At 47.5% G+C, this 23,859-nt stretch overlaps 1 protein-coding gene across 4 annotated transcripts in view; it reads left to right on the forward strand.

The window, feature by feature from the left end:
• RBM20 (RNA binding motif protein 20) overlaps positions 1–23,859 on the forward strand; it is a 197,193-nt gene that overhangs the window by 129,355 nt on the left and 43,979 nt on the right. For all 4 annotated transcript variants that reach the window (XM_019988725.2, XM_070780818.1, XM_019988727.2 and 1 more), the window contains exons 2-5: positions 11,443–12,520; positions 13,910–13,971; positions 16,581–16,672; positions 17,450–17,547. In XM_019988725.2, coding sequence (XP_019844284.2) covers positions 11,443–12,520; positions 13,910–13,971; positions 16,581–16,672; positions 17,450–17,547 — 1,330 coding nt within the window. The remainder of the gene's footprint in view (positions 1–11,442; positions 12,521–13,909; positions 13,972–16,580; positions 16,673–17,449; positions 17,548–23,859) is intronic.

Below are 23,859 nucleotides of genomic sequence, written 5' to 3' on the forward strand. Positions count from 1 at the left end.
AAAATCGCTAGCTGCACCTTCGTGACTACATGTCCCCCAGGTTCCAAGAATTTTAATCTGACTGATTAAAGTGGTACTGAGTACAGTGGACCAAAAAGCTGGTGATTTGATATCAGATGTGTTATTTAAAATCACATCCTGACTGTGTTCGCTAAACTTATTGTGGTGATCACTTCATGTCGTATACATATATCGAATCATTACTTGTGCACCTAAACTTATAGAACATCGCATGTTAATTCGAACCTGGGTCTTCTGCATTGCTGGCAGATTCTTTACCATCTAAGCCACCAGGGAAGCCCTATATGTTAGTTATATACCTATAAAGCTGGAAAAAAAAAATGAAACACTATGAGAAGTTGGGGGGGAAAGCACAAATTAAAGGAAATAGCTTTTTATTTTAGTAACTTTAAACAAACAACACCCCCCCAAAAAAAAAAAAAACTGGACTCAAGGAAATAGATAGAGGAATGTGGTTTTATAAACTCCCTTTAATGAATGTGTAAACTGGGGATAGGGTACTGGTCGTACGTAAAAAGACCCTCATTCAAGTCCCAGCTAAGTACCTTATTTGCTGGATGCCCTCATATGATTCATCTGACCTTTTTTGGTCTCACTCAGTCTTACTATAAACTAGAAATGGTCGTATCGCTTTTACCTAACCATGTAACTGTCCTAGCAGTCAGGTAGCTAATGAGGTGAAAACATCTATTAACACTCCAACTGAAAGTCACAAAACAAAAGAGAGATAATAGGATTATGATTGCTGTTATGAATGTGTCATGGTGATATGAATCATCACATGATAATGTCATGGCTAAAACCCAAACACGGGACAATGCCAGCATGGACCCAGTCATCTCAAAATTAGTCACAGAGGCCTCTCTAGTGATAATCCAGGAGCCCTATTGTTACCAGGAAGGCAGCACTATCAAAAAAGTGTGTGATCTCACTCTTCTCCCACAAAGAAGACTCCCCTGATGCATGTTGATGGGGACGCATCTGCCACAGTGGCTGCATTAGCCCCAAGGAAGGAGGATGAAGACTGGGTTCCAGCCTCAGCTCTCCCCTCTCTAGCTGTGTTGTTGGGTTAACTTACACTTACACCAACTACTTTAGGTTTCAGTTTTCCTCTGTAGAATGAGTGAGTTAGACTCAATGACCTCTGAGATCTCTTGCTCTTACGTTTGTGATCAGATCAGATCAGTCGCTCAGTCGTGTCCGACTCTTTACGTTTGTGATAATTAGGTGCAATTTGGAATTCCGCCCCAGTATTACTGTGGTCTCATCATTGTCATCTTTGTAACCTGACATTTAGGGGCTGTTCCCAAGGGTCACATCCTGACCTAGCTTCTAAGAGTGTTATAGCAGACTTGAGAGCTTGTGATTTGAGGTTCCACTCCCAGGAAGCAATGGAAAGCCCGTCCCTGACCCTGACTATTGCTCTTGATTTGATTTGGTTGCTCTGTAAGCTGTGAGCAAAGCTGGGAAAACATTCTCTTGTGAGCTCTCTGGTCTGGATTATATTTTGTATCTTAGCACTTAAGAAGAAATGGCATATTCATTGTGGCCTGGAAAGGGAGATGAGTTGAACTGGAAGTGAATTTAAATTCCTGATTGTTTATTGTGGAAGGTATGGTGCTTACTGAAAATGTGACTGGTCCAGTTGACAAAGGTACCGCTGTGCTCTGGACTTCAGTTCTTGGCTTCTACCTCTGGATGGACAAACATTACCAGGGAAAAACTTGGTGTGAGTTCACACACATTGGTACACTACACTTAAGCCGCGCCCTTGTGTTGTTTTACGGCTTTTAAATCTATTGTTGACTACTTATCCAGTTCACCAAGCATCTGTGATTAACTCTGTGTTTTCTCCAAGTCCCCGTCCCCACCCCTGCTATTCCTCTCTCAGCACATGTCTGCATTTACTTTTTAAATTCTTTTTTTTCCCTCAGTGTTTGCATCTCTTTATGTTTTCTTTTATCTGTCTCTATCTGTCTCTAAGGAAGTTTCATCCTCTCTGCCTTGGCAGAGCTCACCTGCCATTTGCCCTGCTGATGACTATGATGCTGGTGATGATAGTAATATTAGTTATGGTAACAACAGTGGTAAGAAGACCAGCAGTGGTGCTGGTCTCTGCTGCATTGGTTTAGTGGCTGCTTACTGTATGTAGGAGCTGTGCAGAACAGTTTATGTCTACCCTGTCATTTAACTCTCAGAACAAACCTATAGCTTAGACATAACCATCTTTACTTTAACAATGAGAACTGAGGCTGAGAGAGAATAAATATTTGCTCATAGTCACTAGCTGATATGTGGCAAACTGAAATTCATATCCAAGTGATACAAACTCTGAAACCTGTGCCCTTAGCCTCTGGGCAATGCTCTTTACATCCCTACCCGCCATATGCGATGCAGAGCGCAGGCACATTGGTATGGTTGAAAGTGAAAGTCACTCAGTTGTGTCTGACTCTTTGTGACCCCATGGATTATACAGTTCATGGAATTCACCAGGCCAAAATACTGGAGTGGGTAGCCTTTCCCTTCTCCAGGGGATCTTCCCAACCCAGGGATTGAACCCAGGTCTCCTGCATTGCAGGCAGATTCTTTACCAGCTGAGCCACAAGGGAAGCCCAAGAATACTGGAGTGGTTAGCCTATCCCTTTTCCAGACGATCTTCCCTACCCAGGAATCGAATCCATGTCTCCTGCATTGCAGGTGGATTCTTTACCAACTGAGCTATCAGGGAAGTCCTTGGTATGGTTCAGCCCTTGGTACACCCCAATATGTACTCCATTAATATGGCTGAATCAATTTTACCTCTTTCTACTTTGAATCCTAGTGGCAAGGAGGTTATCTCCATGGATGTGGGTGATAAATATCACTTCCTCTATAAAGGAACGTTTTCTGAAAAGGAAGAATATGTTGTGATCACACAGAAGATGTTCTCTTTCCAATAATCTTTGGCCAATGCCACGCCTTTACATCTGTAAGTGCCAAATAATTTACAGAGCGTTCTGACAGCTCCTTACTGAACCCCGAATCAGTCCTCAAGATATAAATGAGGAAAGACTGTAAGTTCTCTTTTCATGGTTGAGGACACTGAGGCTCAGAGAGATAAGCTCTGTTGTCCACTGTGACGCAGCTGATAAGCGCTGAGTTAGGGCTGGATCCCCTGGTTCCTACCCCGGTTCGTAAAGGGCAGCCCACAGCCCAATATGTACTCATTGTACACTCACCTCCCCTCCAGGTGAAAGGAGACCAGAGAACTGTATCTGTAATAAAGAACTTTTTCTCCTGGGGGATAATGAGTGTCTGGCATAATAAAGCCAGTTCTCAGTACAGCAAAATTGGCTTGTTAGGTGCTGAGAATTGAAAGGCGTTGCTTAGAAACTCTCTCAGGTGAGGGCCAAGACATTCTGTCCCCTCTCACAGGAGCACCTGCGTGGTCAGCTTTGGATCTGCAAACCTGCAGGATGTTGGGTCCCTTACTCTTGTGGGGACTCTTCCCCGGCACCCTATTCACACTTTGTGATCACAATGCATGGCTTTTAGTCCACCCAGGATCGGGGAGCATTCTGCTTCCTGAATCTCCAGGAAACAGGTCTCTTTGATCAGCAGGTACTCGCACCAAAGTGACCGCCCGAACTTTCCTTGAGTGACCCCTTGCCTCCAGCTGACGAAGCTGGAGTGTAACAGGGGACTCTTGATTTGATGTGGGACCACGGAGGGAACCATCCAGATTACTTGCAGATGGTTCTAGTAGGCTGCTTTTCTTTTTACCTTATTATTTTTATTAAGCACCTAAAGGAAATGCATTGGTTCATGGAAAGAAAAGTCCAAGCAGATTCAGGGTTCATGGAAAGAGAAGTCCAAGCACGGCTCAAGGCAACTCCCAGAGTGGACTGGCCCATCTCCAGGCCAGTGTCTGTTGGTTAGCTTTATTCTCAGGCAGTCTCTCCTTAAGCGGTAGCTTAAATTGAGCCAGTTTAGCAACCCAGGCATGGCCTGACAAGATGACGAGGGTCTGTCTCTTAATGGCTCCAGTAGCATCTGGGAGTGTCCATTCCTGAGTCAGTCACGGTGGCTGGGGGCTCTGACTGGCTGGATCATATTGGGTAGATATTACTATCCCCATTTTATAAATGAGAGAATTCTGAGGGTTGGAAAAAATTAAGCGATTTTCCCCCATCATATGTCTCTATGGCGTAATCGATTAGCGCATTCAGCCATTAACCAAAAGGTTGGTGGTTCGAGCCCATCCAGGGCTTGTTTTCCTCTACAGCAATTCGTGTGTGGCTTCCCTGATGGCTCAGACAGTAGAGAGGCTGCTTGCAGTGCAGGAGACCAGATTTGATCCTTGAGTCGGGAAGATCCCCTGGAGAAGGGCATGGCAACCCACTCTAGTATTCTTGCCTGTAGAATTCCATGGACAGAGGAGCCTGGTGGGCTACAGTCCATGGGGTCGCAGAGTCGGACATGACTGAGCCACCAACACTTCACTTCACTTCCCCCATCACACCACCAGTAACAGGCACTTGGAAGCTGGTCTCTGACCATAACTCACCCTACAACTGCCTTTCACCAACAGCTGATGCATCTTTGCACATGTAGGTGGATTAATAAACCCAGACTGTTTCAAAGGTTTTGTTCAGAGTTCAGGGACAGCCCTTGAGTTGGTCTTTTGTTTCACTTGTGACATTGCTGTGAGACATCTGAGGCTTGAACCACTTCCTTGCTTGCCTTGCTGTTTTGTGCTTACCTCCGTGGGAATATTCATCTTCTCTGCGCTGATCTGTCTCCCCCGTGGTCTCAGGACGTTTCTCTTTTTCCATCTCTAGCAACTTTGCCTGGCACATAATCGGTGCTCAATCCATTCTGGTTGAATCGAACTCGTCCATGTCCTATTGACCCCTCTGCTGGAGTTTGTTTCAGAGGAGAGGCTCTGCAGCCCCTGTCTGTGTCCTGAACACTATCTTTTCCTTTCAGAACAGGACGGATTATGTCACAAACGCTGAATTTCCAGCACCCCGACTTGAACTGAGGAAGGAGAGTGCCTCAGTTACTGTGCTCAAATATTAATCCATCATCACATCCTGCTGGGTACTCAGCATAAAATGTGGAAGAGCTTTGGGGCAAAGAGTGAGCATTGCAGACAGCTGTTGGCTGCCCTGGGAGATGCAATATGGTGCACATCCTTTCGACAGTATGGAATTAAATCATCGGAAACAGTTTTCATCTGGAGCTCCTAAATCTTCCGGCTTATAAAGGCAACTTGTTCTCCTATACATTGTATTTTATTTTTAAAATTATTGAGAGAAATGCTGCTTTAATTGGGAAAAACAACCAACTTTCCAAGTGAGTAGGGAACCAAAGTTTTGGATGTAATTATGCACTGTGAGGTCTTTGTTACAATGAATGGCTCAGGAAAGGGAAGGAAGCCTCAGCTCTGGGCACAGTGAACCTTGTCGAGGCCTGAATGAACCCGAGTGGCTGTGCCGGGAGTGGACGGGCCCTCTGTGGGGCTGTGTGGTAGGTATTCTGGCTCCGTGCCAGGTGCCCAGGTTCTGTGCCTGACTGCGCTGCTCTCCCTCCCTCCCCGGATCTCAGGTTTGACCATGTGACTGTAGACAGAGCTGCCACACAAGACTTAGGAGAGGATGTGGCAGATGCATAGAGCCATGCTCCCCACCCACTCCCAGACAAGAGGGCATCCTTGCTGTCATCACTGGAGCTGACAGGGGTTCCAGAAGGGCCTGCATCTCCACCTCTCTCCAGGGCTCAGCAAATGCCTTGCCTGTGGCAGGGAGTCAGCATCTCACTGAACAGAGAGGAGGACCACAGAGAAATATGGATGGAGATGATGATTTGATGATGAAATAGTTCTGAAACTTAAGACTTTTGGAGGCAAGGCTGTTCTGTCAGGCACTAGAAGCTGGCTTGAAAGCTGTGGGTTCTGATTAGATGGGTTTTGTGTGGCTTTGGGCAAGTCACTTTCTTTGTTGACGAGAGGGGTAGATGAGTTGGTCCCTAAGGGTCTGCATTTCTAAGCTTTCCCAGGGTGCCATTGCTCCAGCTGTTTAGAGAAATCTGACTTGGAAAAGGAAGAGACCTCTGTGTTGTTTCGGCTCCTGGCTAAGTTCCCAGAGGGTCTTCAGATCCTGGGTCGGATGGTCTGTACTCCCCAGGACTGCTGTGGGCAAGAGTTCATACCAACAAATCCAGCCAATGTCCCCATACCCATCCCTGCCTCTCTGTGTGGAAGCCTCTTTCGCATCTCACTTTCTTGGTGGATTGTTTTAGTTTCCTATCGTGTCTGTAACATGTCACCACACATTTGTAGCTTCCAACAATACAAATTTCTTACACTTCCGAGAGTCAGAAGTCCAAAGTCAGTCTCACGGGCCAAAGTCAAGGTGTCAGCAGGGCTGGTTTCTACTGGAGCCTCTAGGGGAAATTTTATTTCCTTGCCTTTTCCAATTTCTAGAGACCACTTGCATTTCATTGGCTCACGGCCCCTTCCTCTGTCCTTGAAGCCAGCAGCATAGCATCTTTTCTCCTCTCTGCCTCTGCTTCCATCATTGTATCTTCTGTCTCTGACTCTAGTTCTCCTGCCTCTGTTTTATAAGGACGTCTGTGATTACATTGGGCCAGCTCAGATAATCCAGGATAACCTCTCATCTCAAGATTCTTAATTTAATCACATCTGCAGAATCCCCTTTACTATGTTAGGTAAGATTCACAGCTTCTGGGGGTTAGGATGTAGAGATATTTGGGATGGTTCATTATTCAGGCTACCACAGGGATTGTCCATTTGATTTCAAAACGTAGATTCGGGGACTTCCCTGGTGGTCTAGTGGTTGAGACTCCACACTTCCACTCCAGAGGGCACGGGTTTGATCCCTGGTCAGGAAACTAAGATTCTGCATGCCACATAGCACAGCCAAATAAATAAAAATGAAAAACACTTCATTTGGAAAAAACAAGCACACAAACCTAGATTTGGACAGGGAGAGAGTGTATTGGAACTCCTGCTCCGGTGACTCTGTACCTGAGTGAAGTTCAAGCAGTATACAACAGCAAAATCCATTTGCTTTCTGGCTGTATTTAGATTCTCCTTCCTTTAATTCATCCATTATCTTCCTTCTTCATTCTGTTCATGGCGGTTACCAAGTGCCCACCAAGTTTAAGCAAGTGTGCCTAGAAAATGCGAGAATCTCTGAGAAATGCTCCCTTCCCCGGTGGAGCTTGTGTCTAACGGAGGGTGAAAGACACATAAGCAGTTGCTTTCAATACAGGGCAGGGATGCAGCAGTGGCAGACTGAGGTGGTGGGAAGACAGGAGGGTGACATCCATTCTGTCCTTTAGGGTTTCAGACCACGTGCCCCAGTTTTTGGTTCAGAAGTTTGATTGTTCCACACACCCGAATTTTATTTTTTAATTTATTTTCGTTTGTAATCTGTTTTGGCTGCACCTCGTGGCACGCAGGATCTTAATTCCCAACCAGGGATCGAACCTGTGTCCCCTGCAGTAGGAGCACACAGTCTTAACCACTGGACCACCAGAGAAGTCCCTGCACCTGAATTTTAAGTTACTAACTCTGAGAATTTTAAGACTTTTTAAAAGTAGGATGATGTGTCATTTCTTTTTAATATAAGGGTCTTTGATTCAAAAGGGTATCTGATTCTGACGATTCTTATGAAACCACTTCTACTCAAGGTTGATTCAAGTTGGGGACCAATTTGCCAGGCAAAGCGGAAGTCGAGAAGAAAATCTAGTCGGTCTTCTTAATGTATGCTGCATGTGAATGAGTAGACTTCTGTAACCTGGGCCATCCTCAGGAAAGCACTTGTTTCCCGTGGCTGACCTACAAATACCCAGCGAGGCTGGCTCTCCTCGTTGGAAAGACAGCTCTTCCCCACATGTCCTTTCAGAGGCGAAGGGGAATCTCCAGCGAGAGCTCCCTCCAGCCCAGAACACTGTTTTAGAAAATACAGCTGACTTCTCTGGGAAAAACAAAACCAACCTTGTCTTACTCTCGTCATGGAAACCAAGTTGGCACCTCATTATCGCCTTGTTAGCAAGGACAGGCTGCATCGGGTACAGACCTGGTAGGAAGGGTTGGCCCTGTGTGGGCAGGGTTTTGAGTTAAGCTTAATTGCTCCTCTAAAGCTCAGCCACTTAATACTACACAAGTAGAAATCTATCACCAGCCTCTACACCATCCTCCTGTGCCTTTCACATTCTTGCCTACGTAGACAGTTAGTACCTCTCCAACTCTGCTGCTGCCATGATGTGTGCCTGAGCCACAGTGGGGCCACCAAGGCTTGGCTGCAACCAGCATGACTACCCACAGGAGAAGAGGTCTGTCACCAGTTTTAACCTCGACCCCTCCCTGCAACCCTGCAGTATCTTAACATGCAACCAGCCTGCTCTGTCCTTGGAGCACAGCAAGGCTGCTGGCTGAGGGAATATCCTGTCTCTTTAATGACTTACAGCAAATACTTGATTTCTCATAGAATGAGAAAGAGTAAGGCAAATCTGTGTTTGTCTGGCTCTGAGATGTGTTTTGTGCTTGAATTTGAACGTGGGGGTGCCTAATGTTCTGAGAACTCACTTTGGACAAAACAGTGAAGCAGCCCATGAAGAGGGCTGCGCCCTTTCTCTTCTTTGGAAAGCCTGACTCCTTGGTCTGTTCTCACCAACAGTGGGCATTTGTTAAATAGGTTATCTAGTCTCTCTGAGCTGTAGGTTCTTGCCCTGCAAAATTGGGATGAAGTTACCTACCCCATGGGCTCCCCAAGTGGTGCTGCTACTGCTGCTGCTGCTGCTGCTGCTACTGCTGGGTCGCTTCAGTCGTGTCCGACTCTGTGCGACCCCATAGACAGCAGCTCACCAGGCTCCCCCGTCCCTAGGATTCTCCAGGCAAGAACACTGGAGTGGGTTGCCATTTCCTTCTCCAATGCATGACAGTGAAAAGTGAAAGTGAAGTCGCTCAGTCGTGTCCGACTCTTAGGCAAGAGTACTGGAGTGGGGTGCCATTGCCTTCTCCAATGCATGACAGTGAAAAGTGAAAGTGAAGTCGCTCAGTCGTGTCCGACTCTTAGGCAAGAGTACTGGAGTGGGGTGCCATTGCCTTCTCCGTCAAGTGGTGCTAGTGGTAAAAAAAAAACAAAAACAAAACATGCCTTCCAGTGCAGGAGACCTAAGAAATGTGGGTTCAATCCCTGGATCGGGAAGATCCCCTGGAGAAGGAAATGGCAACCCATTCTAGTATTCTTGGGCTTCCCTGGTGACTCAGATGGTAAAGAATCTGCCTGCAATGTGGGAGACCTGAGTTCGATCCCTGGGTTGGGGAGATTCTCCTGGAGGAGGGCATGGCAACCCAGTATTCTTGCCTGGAGAATCTCATGGACAGAGGAGCCTGGCGGGCTACAGTCCATAGGGTCGCAAAGACTAGAACACAACTGCAGTGACTTAGCACAGCACATAGCACTACCCACCCCACAGGACTCATGGAGAGGTCCAGTGAGATAGCATAGACAAGCACTGGTCACGTGGCATCACAGTAAAATGTGAAGAATCTCTCCCCCTCACCTGCCTCCCCAACCTGCCTGTGCTCATTCTCTTAGACCAGTACAGAGCACCAACCCAAAGTGGGAGAGATGTGGCATGCCAACCACCTCTCTCTCTTTCCTTCATATGCCTACCCTCTGGCCCTTCCCCTTTGTTTCATTATCATCAGACTTGTGCTGTACAAAGCCTGTGACAGTGGACACCTTGTTAAATGGTCCCAGCTTTTCAGTTTCTCCCCCACACTTCCGTAGGCATGCTGAATGTATAGCCAGGCCTGTCCATGATAACCCCAATCTCAATTGCACAGTTCCATTCTTCCCATTAAGATGTCCTGAGAATTCCAGTTTATCAACATCCCAAACACATTTCCTGATTGCACTCATTCCCCAGAAGGGGAGTTTAAGACCAGGAAATATATGGTCTTACAAAACGGCCCTAACAATGGTAACCACACATACCACGAAAGGGAATGTCTGTTCCCTTTCCAGTTCACAGGTCCTGATTTTTGGTCTAGAAAATACCATAACCAACCAACAGAAGTCACGTGAAATGCACATGTCAGACAGAACACCCCTGCAATAAGATTCTGTGAGAGCCCACCACTGCCTATGATTGAAAATTCAGATTCTTCCCTTGTAATTTTTTTTTTTAATTTCTTTTGCTTGTTGGGTTTGAGAATGGACTGAAGGCCACATGAGTCTTGTTGCTTTTGGATGTGAAATGAGGACAAGGATAAAAATGTATTTGGCACAGATATACACACACAATTCATTCTCTGTGTAATTTTGAAGACTACTTTTTTCACTTAACATTAGAGTAGATGGATTTTCTCTTGTCACCATTTTTTTTTCTTTGTAAAGTATGACCTGACCAAATTCAAGATGATGTCTGTCATTGGCAATGATGAAGGTGGGGTGAGGATGGAGAGAGCAGATGCCCAAGGAGGACTTAGTGTGGTGGAATATCTTCTATCTTAAACTTGATGATGGGAAGATTTCTTTGAATGTCTTAAATATTGCATAACACAATGGAAATTCTTGCACCAGTAGTGAATGCTTACTGAACATTTCATTCTGCCAATGTATTATAATTTACTCGCTTTAAAACTCACCTCCCTGCTGTTATCGGATATTTGTAACTTTCAACACTGGACTCTTAAATAATGTAGTTCTACTAAACATCTTTGCATATCAAGTTTGGTCTGCATTTTAGCTTGTTTTCTTAAGGGCATATTTATAGGATTGAATTATTGGGTCGAAGAATATGGCTGTAATGAGCGCCTGTTGCCAGACTACCTTTGGGCAAGGTTGCACGAGTTTGGATTATCACTGACCTTGTGTCCATTCCACTTTACCTCACCAGCACCGAGTGCTGTCATTTATGCATATGTGTGTATTTGCTACTTCGGTCAGCAAATATTTGTTTCTAATGGTTTGACTTTGTCTCTTTGATTACCAGTGAGTTTGAATATTATACCTTATAAGAATTGTTCTGTGTTAGTTGCTCAGTCGTGTCTTTGCCACCCTGTGGACTATAAACCACCAGGCTTCTCTGCCAGGGCTTTTCCCAGGTGAGAATAATGGAGTGGGTAGCCATTCTCTTCTCTAGGGGATCTTCCTGACCCAGGGATTGAACCTGGGTCTCCTGTACTGCAGGCAGATTCTTTACTGTCTGAGCCACCTATTGGAATTTAAAGGATTATTGCACCGATGTGTATGAGCACAGGTTTTTGCAGACTGGATCATATGTGGGGCCTGTGTGGGAGGTCTTATTTGTATGGGAGGGGGGACCACAGACAGCAAACAAGCAGCCCGTTGCCTGCCAGGTGGAAAGCAGCCGTGCATCTAACCCTTTGTCTCCTCACAGTGCCGCCAAGCTCCTGGACAAGACCCCGTTCTCGGTCAGTAATCCGAACCCACTGCTTCCTTCGCCCGCCAGCCTCCAGCTGGCCCAGCTGCAAGCTCAGCTCACCCTCCACCGGTTGAAGCTGGCACAGACAGCCGTCACCAACAACACCGCGGCTGCCACGGTCCTCAACCAAGTCCTCTCCAAAGTGGCCATGTCCCAGCCTCTCTTCAACCAGCTGCGGCATCCGTCCATGATCAGCACCCCCCACGGCCACACTGGGGTGCCCCAACACGCGGCCACCGTGCCCAGCACCCGCTTTCCCTCTAATGCACTCGCCTTCTCACCCCCTGGCCAGACGCGAGGCCCAGGGCCCACGGTGAGCCTTCCCAGCCAGCCCCCCAACGCCATGGTGATGCACCCCTTCATGCCTCAGACCCCCACCCAGCCAGCGGTCATCCTGGGCCTTGGAAAGACTGGGCCCGCGCCCGCTGCTGCAGGGTTCTACGAATATGGCAAAGCCAACTCTGGCCAGGCATATGGTTCTGAAACCGATGGTCAGCCCGGCTTCCTGCCAGCCTCGGCTGCTACCTCGGGCAGCGTGACCTACGAAGGGCACTACAGCCACTCAGGACAAGATGGCCAGGCTGCCTTTCCCAAGGACTTCTATGGACCCAGTGCCCAAGGGTCGCAGGTGGCAGGTGGATTTGTGGCTGAGCCGGCTGGGGCCTTGAAAGGCGAGGTGGGTCCCCTGCTGCAGGGTCCAAACAGCCAGTGGGAGAGCCCCCATGGGTTCTCTGGCCAGAGCAAGCCTGATCTTGCGGCAGCCCCCAGCCTGTGGCCCCCTCCCCCTGGCCAGCCCTATGAGCTGTATGACCCTGAGGAGCCCACACCAGACAGAACCCCTCCTTCCTTTGGGGGTCGACTCAACAACAGCAAACAGGGCTTCAGCGGAGCCCGGAGGCGGGCCAAGGAGGAGCAGGCAGTGCTGTCCCTGCGGCCCCTGCAAGCGCACGAGCTGAATGACTTCCACGGTGTGGCCCCCCTCCACCTGCCGCACGTCTGTAGCATCTGCGACAAGAAGGTGTTTGATCTGAAGGTGAGTCATCTGAGACCGGCTGGGAGCTCCAGCTGGAGCCTTGGGGAGCCGGCCACCACAACCCAACCCTTGCTGTTCACGGGCTAAGAACTGTGACACTTGGGGGTTGGGTGACAGGATCTTGCCATAGCTACCCTTGGTTAAAATCCTTGGTATTAGAACCAACAGGAATTTCAGAAATGTATCAGGGCCAGTCTCTTGCTTTAAGGCAAGTAAGAGAGTCTTACTTGTATTTATAGATGAAAGAGTCAAGGTGAGTGGGGATCAAGGGACCCAACCTGGGTTATGAAAAAGGGACTCAGGAATTAGAGCCTCTGCCTCCTTGAAAAGGGCTTTTCTCTGTAGAGCACCAGGAAGCTTGAGAGTCTATGTTCCTTGAGAACATACATTGTACTGAGTACAAACAGAGAAAAACTTAGCAGAATTTTGAGTCAGACAAGAAAGTCATTCTCAGATGGGACCTAGACAGATTATTATAGAGGGGCCTCAGCTTCTCCATCTGCAGAATGGAGGTAGAGCCTCATGGCACCTTCCCAGCGCTTGGAAAGTGCTTTGGGCCCCTGCAAACAAAAGCCCATGGTAGTATAAATTTCCCCCTAAAATGTATTGCTGATGCAGTAAAATATTCCAAAGCAATAATAATTACAGTTAACATACTCTTTGTCTGTGTCAGCAATAACTCTCCAAGAGAGACACTATTATTATACCCATTTTACAGATGCAAAGACTGAGGCCCAGAGAGATGAAATGATTTGTCCAGGACCCCATAGTCAGAAAGTGGTGGAGTGGAGATTCAGATGTGGGTCTGACCCTCCCAGAGCCTGTGCCTCTTAAGCACTGAGCTGTATAGCCTCTTGTCTCTTGTCCTGTCTGCAGAGCACAATAATCCCTGTTTAGTGGGTGTCCCACCACGTTGTGTCTTTCACCTCTGCTGGGTCATGTCATCCAAATGCATCCCAGTCACTCTGGTGGGACATACCTTCTCACCTCCATCTCTGAAGGGGGTCTGGCTAATATAGGAGGTGATGGAGGATTGAGCCTTTTCTAGGGCTTTCCACCTGCCGGCTTCTCCTATAGAAATTCATCAGTGGGACCAAGGGCCCACTGAGACGGGAAGAGGGAATCAGACTTGTGAATCTGGGCTCCTGTCTGAGATAGACTTGGGATATGCAGGTGGATGCTGGTGGGGTGAGGGCTGGGTAGGGTGGCAGGAGCGGGCCGGGGAGGAGCCTGGATGGTGGGGGAGGAAGGGAGGGAGATGCGCCTGCAGGGTTGGTCCAGCGACTGGGTGCTCTGCGCTCCCTGTGTTTAGGAGGAAGCCTGCACTCATCCATTGCCTTCCCGTGGACTCAGTTCTACTTCCGTAATTTTTCTCTCCTTCTGGCCTAGGACTGGGAGCTGCATGTAAAAGGGAAACTACATGCTCAGAAATGCCTGCTCTTCTCTGAAAAGTAAGTGCTGTCCAGGAGGACAGGTCCTTGCATGTGCTCAGCAAGCCTTCATCTAGCTGTGTGCTTTGCCCCATTCTTGCTGGGAAAACAGAGGACAAAACAAGCCAACCCCTGTGCTCAAGGAGCTTATACTTAATGACAGGGGGTGACAGATGACACACTAGTGAGGTATGTGTTGGGGTGGCGAAAAAGTTCTTTTGAGTTTTTCCATGACATCATACAGAAGAACCCAAACGAACTTTTTGGCCAACCCAGTAGCATCTCTGGCGGTAAATGCTAATGAGAAAACAGAAAACAGCATCAGGGCAGAGAGAGAGAGAGACTGTGTGTGTGTGTGTGTGTGTGTGTGTGTGTGTACGTACGTATGTGTGTGTGCATTCACTCACAGGGGCTGCTGGCAGGGAGACCTCACTGAAGACATACCAGGAGGGTGTGGAATGAGCCATGACTGCCTGGGGGACCGGCACTCCCGGCAGAAGGAATAGCTACTTTGAAGACCCTGGTGTGGTCCAGGGTTGCTCAGCAGCATCAATGTGAGCAGTGCAGAGTACCTGAGGGGAAGAGCCAGGGAAGTCATGGGGCCCCATCCTGAGCACTTTGGCTCCTCGAGAGGACTTTTAACTTTTGATCTGAGTGCAGCTGGAGCCCTGGAGGGCTGAGCAGATGAGGGATGTGCTCTGGCTTCATTGGTTGGGACCCCAGCTGCCATGCTGAGAATTCAAGTGGTAGGGGGCAGAGGCAGATACCTGGAGACCGATGTCAAGGGTGTTGTAGACACCCACACAGAAAAGAGGAGCTCTGGCCCGGGGAAGTAGAGTAGAAGATGGGGTTAAGCATTTAGAAATGAGCTCATTCAAAAGGCCTCTCTTTCTTATTTACAATAACCAAAAGGTAGGAAGCAACCTAAATGTCCAGGCTAGATGAATGGATGAACACATGTGGTCTATGTTTACGGTGGAATATCGTTCAGCCTTCAAAAGAAAGGGATTTCTTACATGTGCAACAACATGGGTGGAGGTTATGCTAAGTGAGATAAGCCAGTCACAAAAGGAAAAATGCTGTATGATTCCACTTACAGGAGAGAACTCAGATTCATGGAGACATAAAATAGAATGGAGGCTGCCTGGGCTGGAAGAGGGATTTGGGGAGTTAGTGGTGAATGGGTAGAGAATTTCAGTTTTACAAGGTAGAGTTCTTCTGGAGCTGGATGGTGGTGATGGTGGCCAAACAATGTGAATGTAGTTAATGTTACTGAACTGTACACTTAAAAATGGTTAAGATAGTAAGTTTTAGGTTCAGTTCAGTTCAATTCAGTGGCTCAGTCGTGTCCGGCTCTTTGCAACCCATGAACCACAGCACGCCAGGCCTCCCTGTCCATCACCAACTCCCGGAGTTTACTCATGTCCATTGAGTCGGTGATGCCATCCAACCATCTCGTCCTGTGTTGTTCCCTTCTCCTCCTGCCCTCAATCTTTCCCAGCATCAGGGTCTTTTCCAGTGAGTCAGCTCTTCGCATCAGGTGGCCAAAGTATTGGAGTTTCAGCTTCAACATCATTCCTTCCAAAGAACACCCAGGACTGATCTCCTTTAGGATGGATTGGTTGGATCTCCTTGCAGTCCAAGGGGCTCTAAAGAGTCTTCTCCAACACTACAGTTCAAAAGCATCAATTCTGTGCTCAGCTTTCTTTATGGTCCAACTCTCACATCCATACATGACCACTGGAAACACCATAGCCTTGACTAGACAGGCGTTTGTTGACAAAGTAATGTCTCTGCTTTTTAATATGCTGTCTAGGTTGGTCATAACTTTTCCTTCCAAGGAGTAAGCATCTTTCAATTTCATGGCTGCAGTCACCATCTGCAGTGATTTTGGAGCCCAAAAGCATAAAGTCAGCCACTGTTTCCCCATCTATTTGCCATGAAGTGATGGGACCAGATGCCATGATCTTAGTTTTAGGTTATTAACACAATTTTAAAAATTGATTTTAAAAAACCATTTCTTTTCTGGTTCCCCATCATTTTATTATGGTAAAATTCACATAAGATTCGCCATAGTAACCATGTTAAAGTATACAATTCAGTGCTACTTAACACATTCACAAAGTTGTGTAAATAGGACGACTCTCTAGTTCCACATTTTCATCACTTCCAGGGAAACCCATACCTGTTAGGTAGTCACTGCGCAACCCCTTCCCCACCCCAGCCCCTGGGGACCACTAATCTGCTTTCTATCCCCATGGATATGCTGCTTCTAGACATTTTATATAAATAGACTCAGATAATATGTGACCTTTTGTGGCTTTTTTCACTTCGCATAATATTTTCAGTGCAACCCACATTGTAGCATATGCAGCCTTTATATGGTTGAATAATATTCATATATATAAACACATTTTGCTTATCCATTCAACTTCTGATCTATATTTGGGGTGTTTCTACCTTTGGGATGTTATGAATAGGGCTGCTGTGAACATTTGTGTACAAGTTTTGGTTTGAACATCCGTTTTCTACCCTTTGGGGTCTGAGTGTCTTAATGAAATTTCTGGGTCACATGGCAATTCTTTGTCTAACCTACTGAGTAACCAGTTCCCGTTTCTCACCCCCTCCAGCGCTGGTGTGCGGTGTGTCCTCGGTCCTGCAGAGGGAACACTGTGTGGCTCTCCCAACAGCACAGCCGTTTATAACCCTGCTGGGACGGAAGGTGAAGAGGGGCCCACGGGTCAGCAGCTTGAAGCAGAAAGCAGTTTCCCAAAGGCTTCTTTCCTTTTTTTTTTAAGATTTTTTTTTTTATGTGGACCATTTTTAAAGTCTTTATTAAATTTGTTACAGTACTGCTTCTGTCTTATGTTTTGGTTTTTTGGCCGAGAAGCATGTGGGATGTTAGCTCCTCAACCAGGGCTTGAACCCAACCCCCCTGCATTGGAAGGCGAAGGCTTAACAACTGGACTGCCAGGGAAGCTCCCTCCCAAAGGCTTCTTGTGCCTCATCTTTACTAACCAAATGTCCCCGATGTGCCCTCCTTAGACGTCTGTAAAGCAAACAGATCCCAAGATGCTAAGAGGCATTGGACTTGCTCTCTGGGCTCTTTGATGTTTTGTACGTGTTTTAGACCTAAAGCTTTGCTGGTTATCAGCACACTCAGAAGTATAATCATGCCAACCACTAATCACTATATTAAAAGGGAATTTTCACTTTTCCCTTCCCACTTCTGTCCTGATAATGACTTTTGGGGGGGTGGGGGTTAACCCAGTTATTTATTATTATGTTTGCCTTACAACTTTTAAACATTTCTTTTGAATGATTTATTTCAAGAAAGAAAAGCTAACTTTAATTATTTTTAAAAAGAACATTTGGCCAAAAAGTCATTGTTATTTTTAAATGGGGGGGAATGACTCTTGCACATATCCATAAACAAGGACTTCTGAAGGTCAAGGAAATGACTGGGTTTTCACTTGATTTTGTGTAATTTACCATTCAGATTACTCCTCAAACCTTGGAACGTCATACGCGGCCATTCCTGTGAGGTCGTTTACCCAGTCAAGTCCCGCGTTCCCTTCAGCTTCCCCAGGGACAAATGTGAGTACAGAAGCGTTTTCTCCGTTGCCACTCGTTATCATCGAAGCATTTTTACCACCTTCTCTGCCTGGGTGTAGAGGTGCAGAGGAGGCTGGGTGAAGCAGGTACAGATGGCGCTTAGTGAGGGGCAGGAAAGCAGAGGTCAGTGTTTAATTCAGTCCAACTGGGGTTGAAACACACAGATTAAAAGTCTGACTTAATTTCTTCAAATTGAAAGCACTCAAAGACTTTCTAGCATTCGGTCCTGGTTTAGAAAAAAATAAGTTTGAGGTCTGTGTGTGTGTTTGTGTGTTGTGTGTTTTCTAGCACTTTGACATTTTATTGAAGTGGACCGTTTCCTTTGAGTGGGTAATTCTGAAACTTGAGCAGAAAGAGAAAATGTGTTTTAAAAGTAGGGACTCGTTGCGCATGGTTATTTTTGGCTCCGTGGGGAAATGGTGACATCTGCATAACGCTTTTTTTAGTTGTGTTTGTGTTCCTTCTTCTCTGCAGTGTGCACTTTGGTCCCAAAGCTCTAAGGGCTCATCCCTCTTTTTTCCACCAATTGTGACAACTTGCTCTCCCCACTTGCTTCTCCCATTCCCAGGAGCTACCCAGCTTCCTTTCCTCCCTGGGAAACGCGTGGAAGGCGATGAGCCACAGAGCCCCCCATAAAGTGAATTTGTTGTTGTTTATTCGCTAGGTCGTATCTTTCTCTTTCTGACTCTGTGAACTATTATATACCAGACTCCCCTGTCCTCCACTGTCTCCCGGAATTTGCTCAAATTCATGTCTGTTGAGTCGGTGATGCTATCTAACCGCCTCATCCTCTGCGTCTGACCGAACCCTGCTTGAGGCCGAGTGTCTGTGTGGTTTTGCCTGAATCTGTGGGGTGTTTTTTTTTTTTTTCCAGTTTGTCATGTGAGCAGCTGCAGGCTCTTTCTTCTCCAGCTCAGGAGAGCCAGTCTCCCCACATCCCATCCTCTCCACGCATCAGGGCATTGGAGCAAAGCTTGGGAAGAGCACGCTAAGATGTTTAGGTTTAGACCCTGGGTGCTGAGTGAGTGGGGAGGTGAGGAAGTTCATGATGAGAAGCGAGGCCTGCTTGGACCGCAATTTCTATTTGTTTGTGTTTCGGGGAGAAGTGCTTCAAGGGGGCGCCCCTGTCTGTAGCCCATGTTTTGGTGAGAGAGAACGTTGTGGTTTCTCTCTGCAGTCTTCAGATGGAAAGCCACACCTGGTCAGCGGCAGTGTTGGGTCAGTCCCAGGAGAGAGGGTGGGTTCAGTGAACCTGTCATTTGTCTTTGAGTCAGACGCCAGATTCCATGACCTCGTGTCCAATGCAGGCGCTGGCAGCTCTGGCACGGCTCCCACCCCAGGGCCTGTTTCCCACACTGTGGACCATGGAGCCAGCTCTCTGCCCACTCTGAGACCCCAGCACTGAGCAGAAGGGGCTGTGACCCAGATGGGGGAGGCAGGACTGGGGGTCAGGTGGGCCAGGGATCTGGACACAGGAAAGACAGACTATGTCAGATGAGCCCTTTATAAAGGGGCAGGGGCTGAGTGGGGCGAGGAGAGAAGGACACCTCTGTGTCGGCCTGTGCCTTAGCCACATCCTCCGGCCCCGACCAGTGAACCGCAGGGCCAGAGCCCAGGTTCAAGTCCCAGGTCTGGAGCCCGCCACTGTGTGGCCTTAGACAAGTCACTTTACTTCTGGGAGACTCCTTTTCCTCAAGTTGGGCAAATACTCCCCTGATAATGACTTTTGAAGTTGGGTTTCCATTTTGGCTTGTGAGCCTTCTGATGACGCCACTGATCTTGGAGCATCTTTGTGGCCGTTTGAGCACTGTCTTCTGATTCGATGGTCTGAGTGGTAAGGTGGGCGTGAGGCTCAGGGCAGACCAGTGTTGTCCTGCCCTTGTGAAGGTCAAAGGAGACCATGTCGGTGACAAGGATTAGTGAACCGTGCAGCGTGTGAGCAGTAATAATGGCTGGTATTGAGCACAAGACCATTTAACCTGTTGTGGGGAAACCCGTGCTATGGTCAGACAGACCTGTGCTCTGTCTGCTGGCCGTGTGACTAGGGGCTGGTCTCAGGGTCAGCATTCCTTCTGTGCGACTCTGTCTGGGAATCCCTCTAGTCCCGTCGGCTCCCCCTGAGAAGCTGAGAGTTCCCACGGAAGGGCTTTACCCAGGCAGGGGGCAGACACCAGCAATGTGCTGACTCGTGATCATTTGTGAGTACAGCTTCCTCTGGATGCCTAGAGACAGGGCGTTCATCTGGCTTGAGCCTGAGAAGCAGCGCAAGAAACATTTTGCTTTCTGTGCTGTGGCAGCAGAAAGGTGATGGAAAGCCCAGACATAGTCAGATGATAATCACAATAGCTGTTATTATATGGTGCTCAATACTCTCTTAGCGTTTTTGTATGTATTAACTCATTTAATCCCCTAGACAACCCTGTGAGGTGAGGAAACTGAGGCACAGAGAGACTAAATTCCCTGCCTAAGGTCACTCAGCTGGTAAAGGGTCAGCCATGGGATTTGAACTCAGGGGACCTGGCTGTAGAAGCCTCACTTTTAACAACTAAGCCCTACTGCCCATCTCTGAGGTCTCTCCATCAGGATGATTCTCTCCTTAGTACGTTTCCCCGTGTCCCTCCCCAGCTTCCACTCCACAAGCTGCTTAGCAGGCTCTCAGGCTGTCTTGGGAGTGATGAGGTCTCCTTGGGCCTCAGTCAGCAGCTGCCGTGGAGCAAAAGGTGAAGAGGCCGTCAGACCTGGCAGCCGAATTCTTCGGCACCGTGACAGGGTCTCCCGAGATGAACCCAGACGTTTGGAGGCATTTGTACACGCTCAGTGGAGGCAAAGAGGTGTCATCTGACGATTTTATCGTTGTAAGTTGTGAAGTCTCTTTGGTCACATGAGCTTCCCAAGGATATTTGGGGGACAAGGACAGAGTTTGCTCCAGCTGGTCCCTGCAGCATCAGAGTCGGTTCATCCTTCTGGTCCTCTTGTTGCCGTTTCTGACAAATGCAATCAAATGTAGGTATGTTTCTTTAGAAAAACCTGAAATCCAAAATTACTGACTTGTGAAGACAAGCCGAGAAATATGTTGAATCCGCTACTGAAAAATACTCTGCGAGGCTCCTTATGTAGTGCTAGAGTTCCTCAGAGGAATTATTGATTCTTTTTCTGTCTGCAGTTGCTGGTCTCCAAAGATAAGCAGATGCACCAAGGGGTGGTTAATCTGTTACTGAAGGGCACTTTTTTCAGGCTCCATGAGTGCCTAGAGAGCTCCTTTTGCATACGTACATCTATTGTGTTTCCTGCTTACATAATGTGTGCTTTTTGTGAAAACTCAAGCAGAAAAGAAATATTTAAAGAGGACACTGAAATTCCTCCCACTTTCCCCCCTTTCTGCCCCCATAGAGACCCGTGAAGGCTTTCGTGCCTTTTCCTCCAGAAGTGTTTTCCAGTTGAGTGCCCGGGCTTTTTCTGCCTGATTCCGCTTACATACATCTTTTCAGAAACACGTTTTGAGTAAAAGCAGGAACCACCAGGACTCGGCCACTTTCACATCAGTATTGTTTGTGGAGCAGAGAACAGTTCTTCCTTCTAAAAAGTGTGTGTTTTAATCACTCAGTCATGTCCAGCTTTTTGGGACACCATGGGCTATAGCCCGCCAGGCTCCTCTGTCCATGGAATTCTCCAGGCAAGAATACTGGAGTGGGTAGCCATTCGCTTCTTTGAGGGATCTTCCTGACTCAGGCAAAGAACCTGGGTCTTGTGCACTGCCGGCAGATTCTTTACCATTTGAGCCACCAGGGAAGCCCTCATCCTTCTAAAGCCCCCTGTTTTTAAGCAGGGAACAGCCACACGGGGTTCCATGGCGTGACGGAGGCTTCAGGGGGTATCTGAAATGCCACAAAATCTAAAATGACCACACAACCTGTCTACTGGCTGAATCTGCACTTATCTCAATTCGGTTAGCAATGCAAGCTATGCAAGCCTTTCCGTGTTTATTTCTGACAGAGATGGGGCACTGAAGTGACAGTTGTGTGCTCTGCTGAGGGTGGGTGATTTGTGCCTGTCCCTGGCCCCTCCCCTCCACCTCCAGGATCCCGGGAGAAGGGTGTTCACTTTCACTTAAGCTCCTGCCGTGTGAGGGAGCAGAGGCGCTTTATCCTTGGCTGCCTGAGTCGTCATAAACAGAGTAGTCAGGTTTCTGCAAGGGGCCATAGGGGCCTTCTCAGCCTGTAAATAGTCTTCTTGTGCCTGCCTGAGATGCACTTTGCCTGCTGACTGTCCCATAAAGTCACTTTGCAGTTTGCACAGACACCTTAGAGTTCATTCAGTAGTGCTAATGCCTCAGATGGGGCTTCCCCGGCTGGGGACGATATGTATTGTTTTCACGGTTTCTTTCTCACTAGAACCTTGCTCACCAGAAAATGTGTGTAAATAAAGAAACCGAGGCACAGGGAAATAGAAATGCTGTGAGAAGCCAGAGGTTTAAGTCATAGGTTGCCCCTCCGATTGCTGGCTGTTTCTAGAATACCTCTCTTTCCACCCTGGCCTCTAAGTTCCATGGCTCAGAGCACCCTGGTCTCCTGACCCCGCATAGACCATGAAGAGTAGTAACTGATGTGGCAAATACTCTTCCCCTCCTCCACCATTCCAGCTCTGTCCTTGCTCTTGACCCCTCGGCAAGGCTCACCTTGTGCATTTTCAAAGAGAGCAAAGAATGAAGAAGCAGAAGACCCGCATGGGTCTTTTTTTTTTTTTGCTTACAAATATGAATTTTTTTGTTGCTGCAAAAATAGTAAAATGATGTAAATGTTAAACAGTAACAGAAGTATACAGAATAGAAAATCCAACCCTGGAGCGAAAACTAAAGGTAAATGTCTTCAGCTATCACTGTCTGTCTCTAGCTAGGGTACCTGTGCAAATTTACTTACTATAAGTGTATACTTGGGGGGAAATCAGATCATGTTGTATTGTCTATAGTGGGACTTGGTTTTTTCACTATCTGCATGGTATGTTCAAAATCAACCCCATGAGAACTAAACATTTTCCCTGTGTCTGTCCTCAGGTATGTTTAGCACAAACACAGCAGAGGCCCACAAACTGTGTGCCAGGTGAAATTAGGTCACACCTAGAGGAGATGAGGCTGGAGCAGAGAAAATGGTTTATTGAAGATCACCTCTATATTGTAACTCTTAAAAGCAGATTGAGAGACTTCTCTCACCCTGGGGGCCTCTTGCCCAGAGCCACATTGTTATGACAGCTCTGTTAATTATTGAAACTGGGTCTGTTCTTTGAACTCATCTTCGAAGTCTGCTCCCTCTTGCATCAGAGGGCATTGAAAGGTCTCAGAATCTTCCTACACAAGTCTGCTCTTCTCACATTTCCACCCATCCATAAAAGATCTGCGAGGGACTGGAGAGGTCTTAGACCCGGTCGCATGAACCATTAGAAGCAGTGTCTGGTTTTGCTTTATTTATTTATGGCTGCGCTAGGTCCTCCTTTCTGTGCATGGGCTTTCACCAGTTGCTGTGAGTGGGGGCTACTCTATTATCGTTGTGATGTGCGGGGTTCTCATTGCGGTGGCTTCTCTTGTTGCAGAGCACAGGCTCTAGAGGATGCAGACTTCGGAAGTTGCAGCCTGTGGGGCTCAGTGGTTGAGGTGCATGGACTCTAGAGTGCAGGCTGAGTAGTTGCGGCACGTGGGTTTAGTTGCCCTGAGGCATGTGGAGTCTTCCCCCACCACGGATCGAACCCATGTCCCCTGCACTGGCAGGTGGATTCTTAAACACTGGGCCACCAGGGAAGTCCAGAAGCAGCGTCTGGTTTTAAATGAGTGGCTGCAACCGATGAAAATGTACCCAGGGCCCTGACTGCACGTGGGGGCATGCCATGCCATGCTAGCTTGTGAACTGACCGGAGCATCCCCGGGCTGGTGAGGGATGATTGTGCCCTCAGGTTAGTAATGAAGACTTCAGTTACCACCCAGACACCTTAGCTCTCCTAGAGACTTGACCTTGGACTGGAAAGTTTCAAATGCACCTTGCGCCTGTGTGCCTCCCGGGAGAGCATTAGTGGGTGGGATGCTAGCAGAGCCCATCAACACCAGCCTCACGATTCTAAGTCCAGCTGCTGCTCTACCCCCCAGCACATCTTTTAAAATTTATTTTTGTAATTTCAAATTTTAATTTAATTTAGACTTACGGAAAAGTTGCAAGAACGATACAAGAACCCCCATATACCTTTTACTTAGATTCACTACATTTTTACATTTTGGCTGATGTACTTTATCATTCTTTCTCTGTGCCTCTC

This window comes from Bos indicus, chromosome 26, assembly GCF_029378745.1.
Source record: "Bos indicus isolate NIAB-ARS_2022 breed Sahiwal x Tharparkar chromosome 26, NIAB-ARS_B.indTharparkar_mat_pri_1.0, whole genome shotgun sequence".
NCBI lineage: Eukaryota > Metazoa > Chordata > Mammalia > Artiodactyla > Bovidae > Bos > Bos indicus.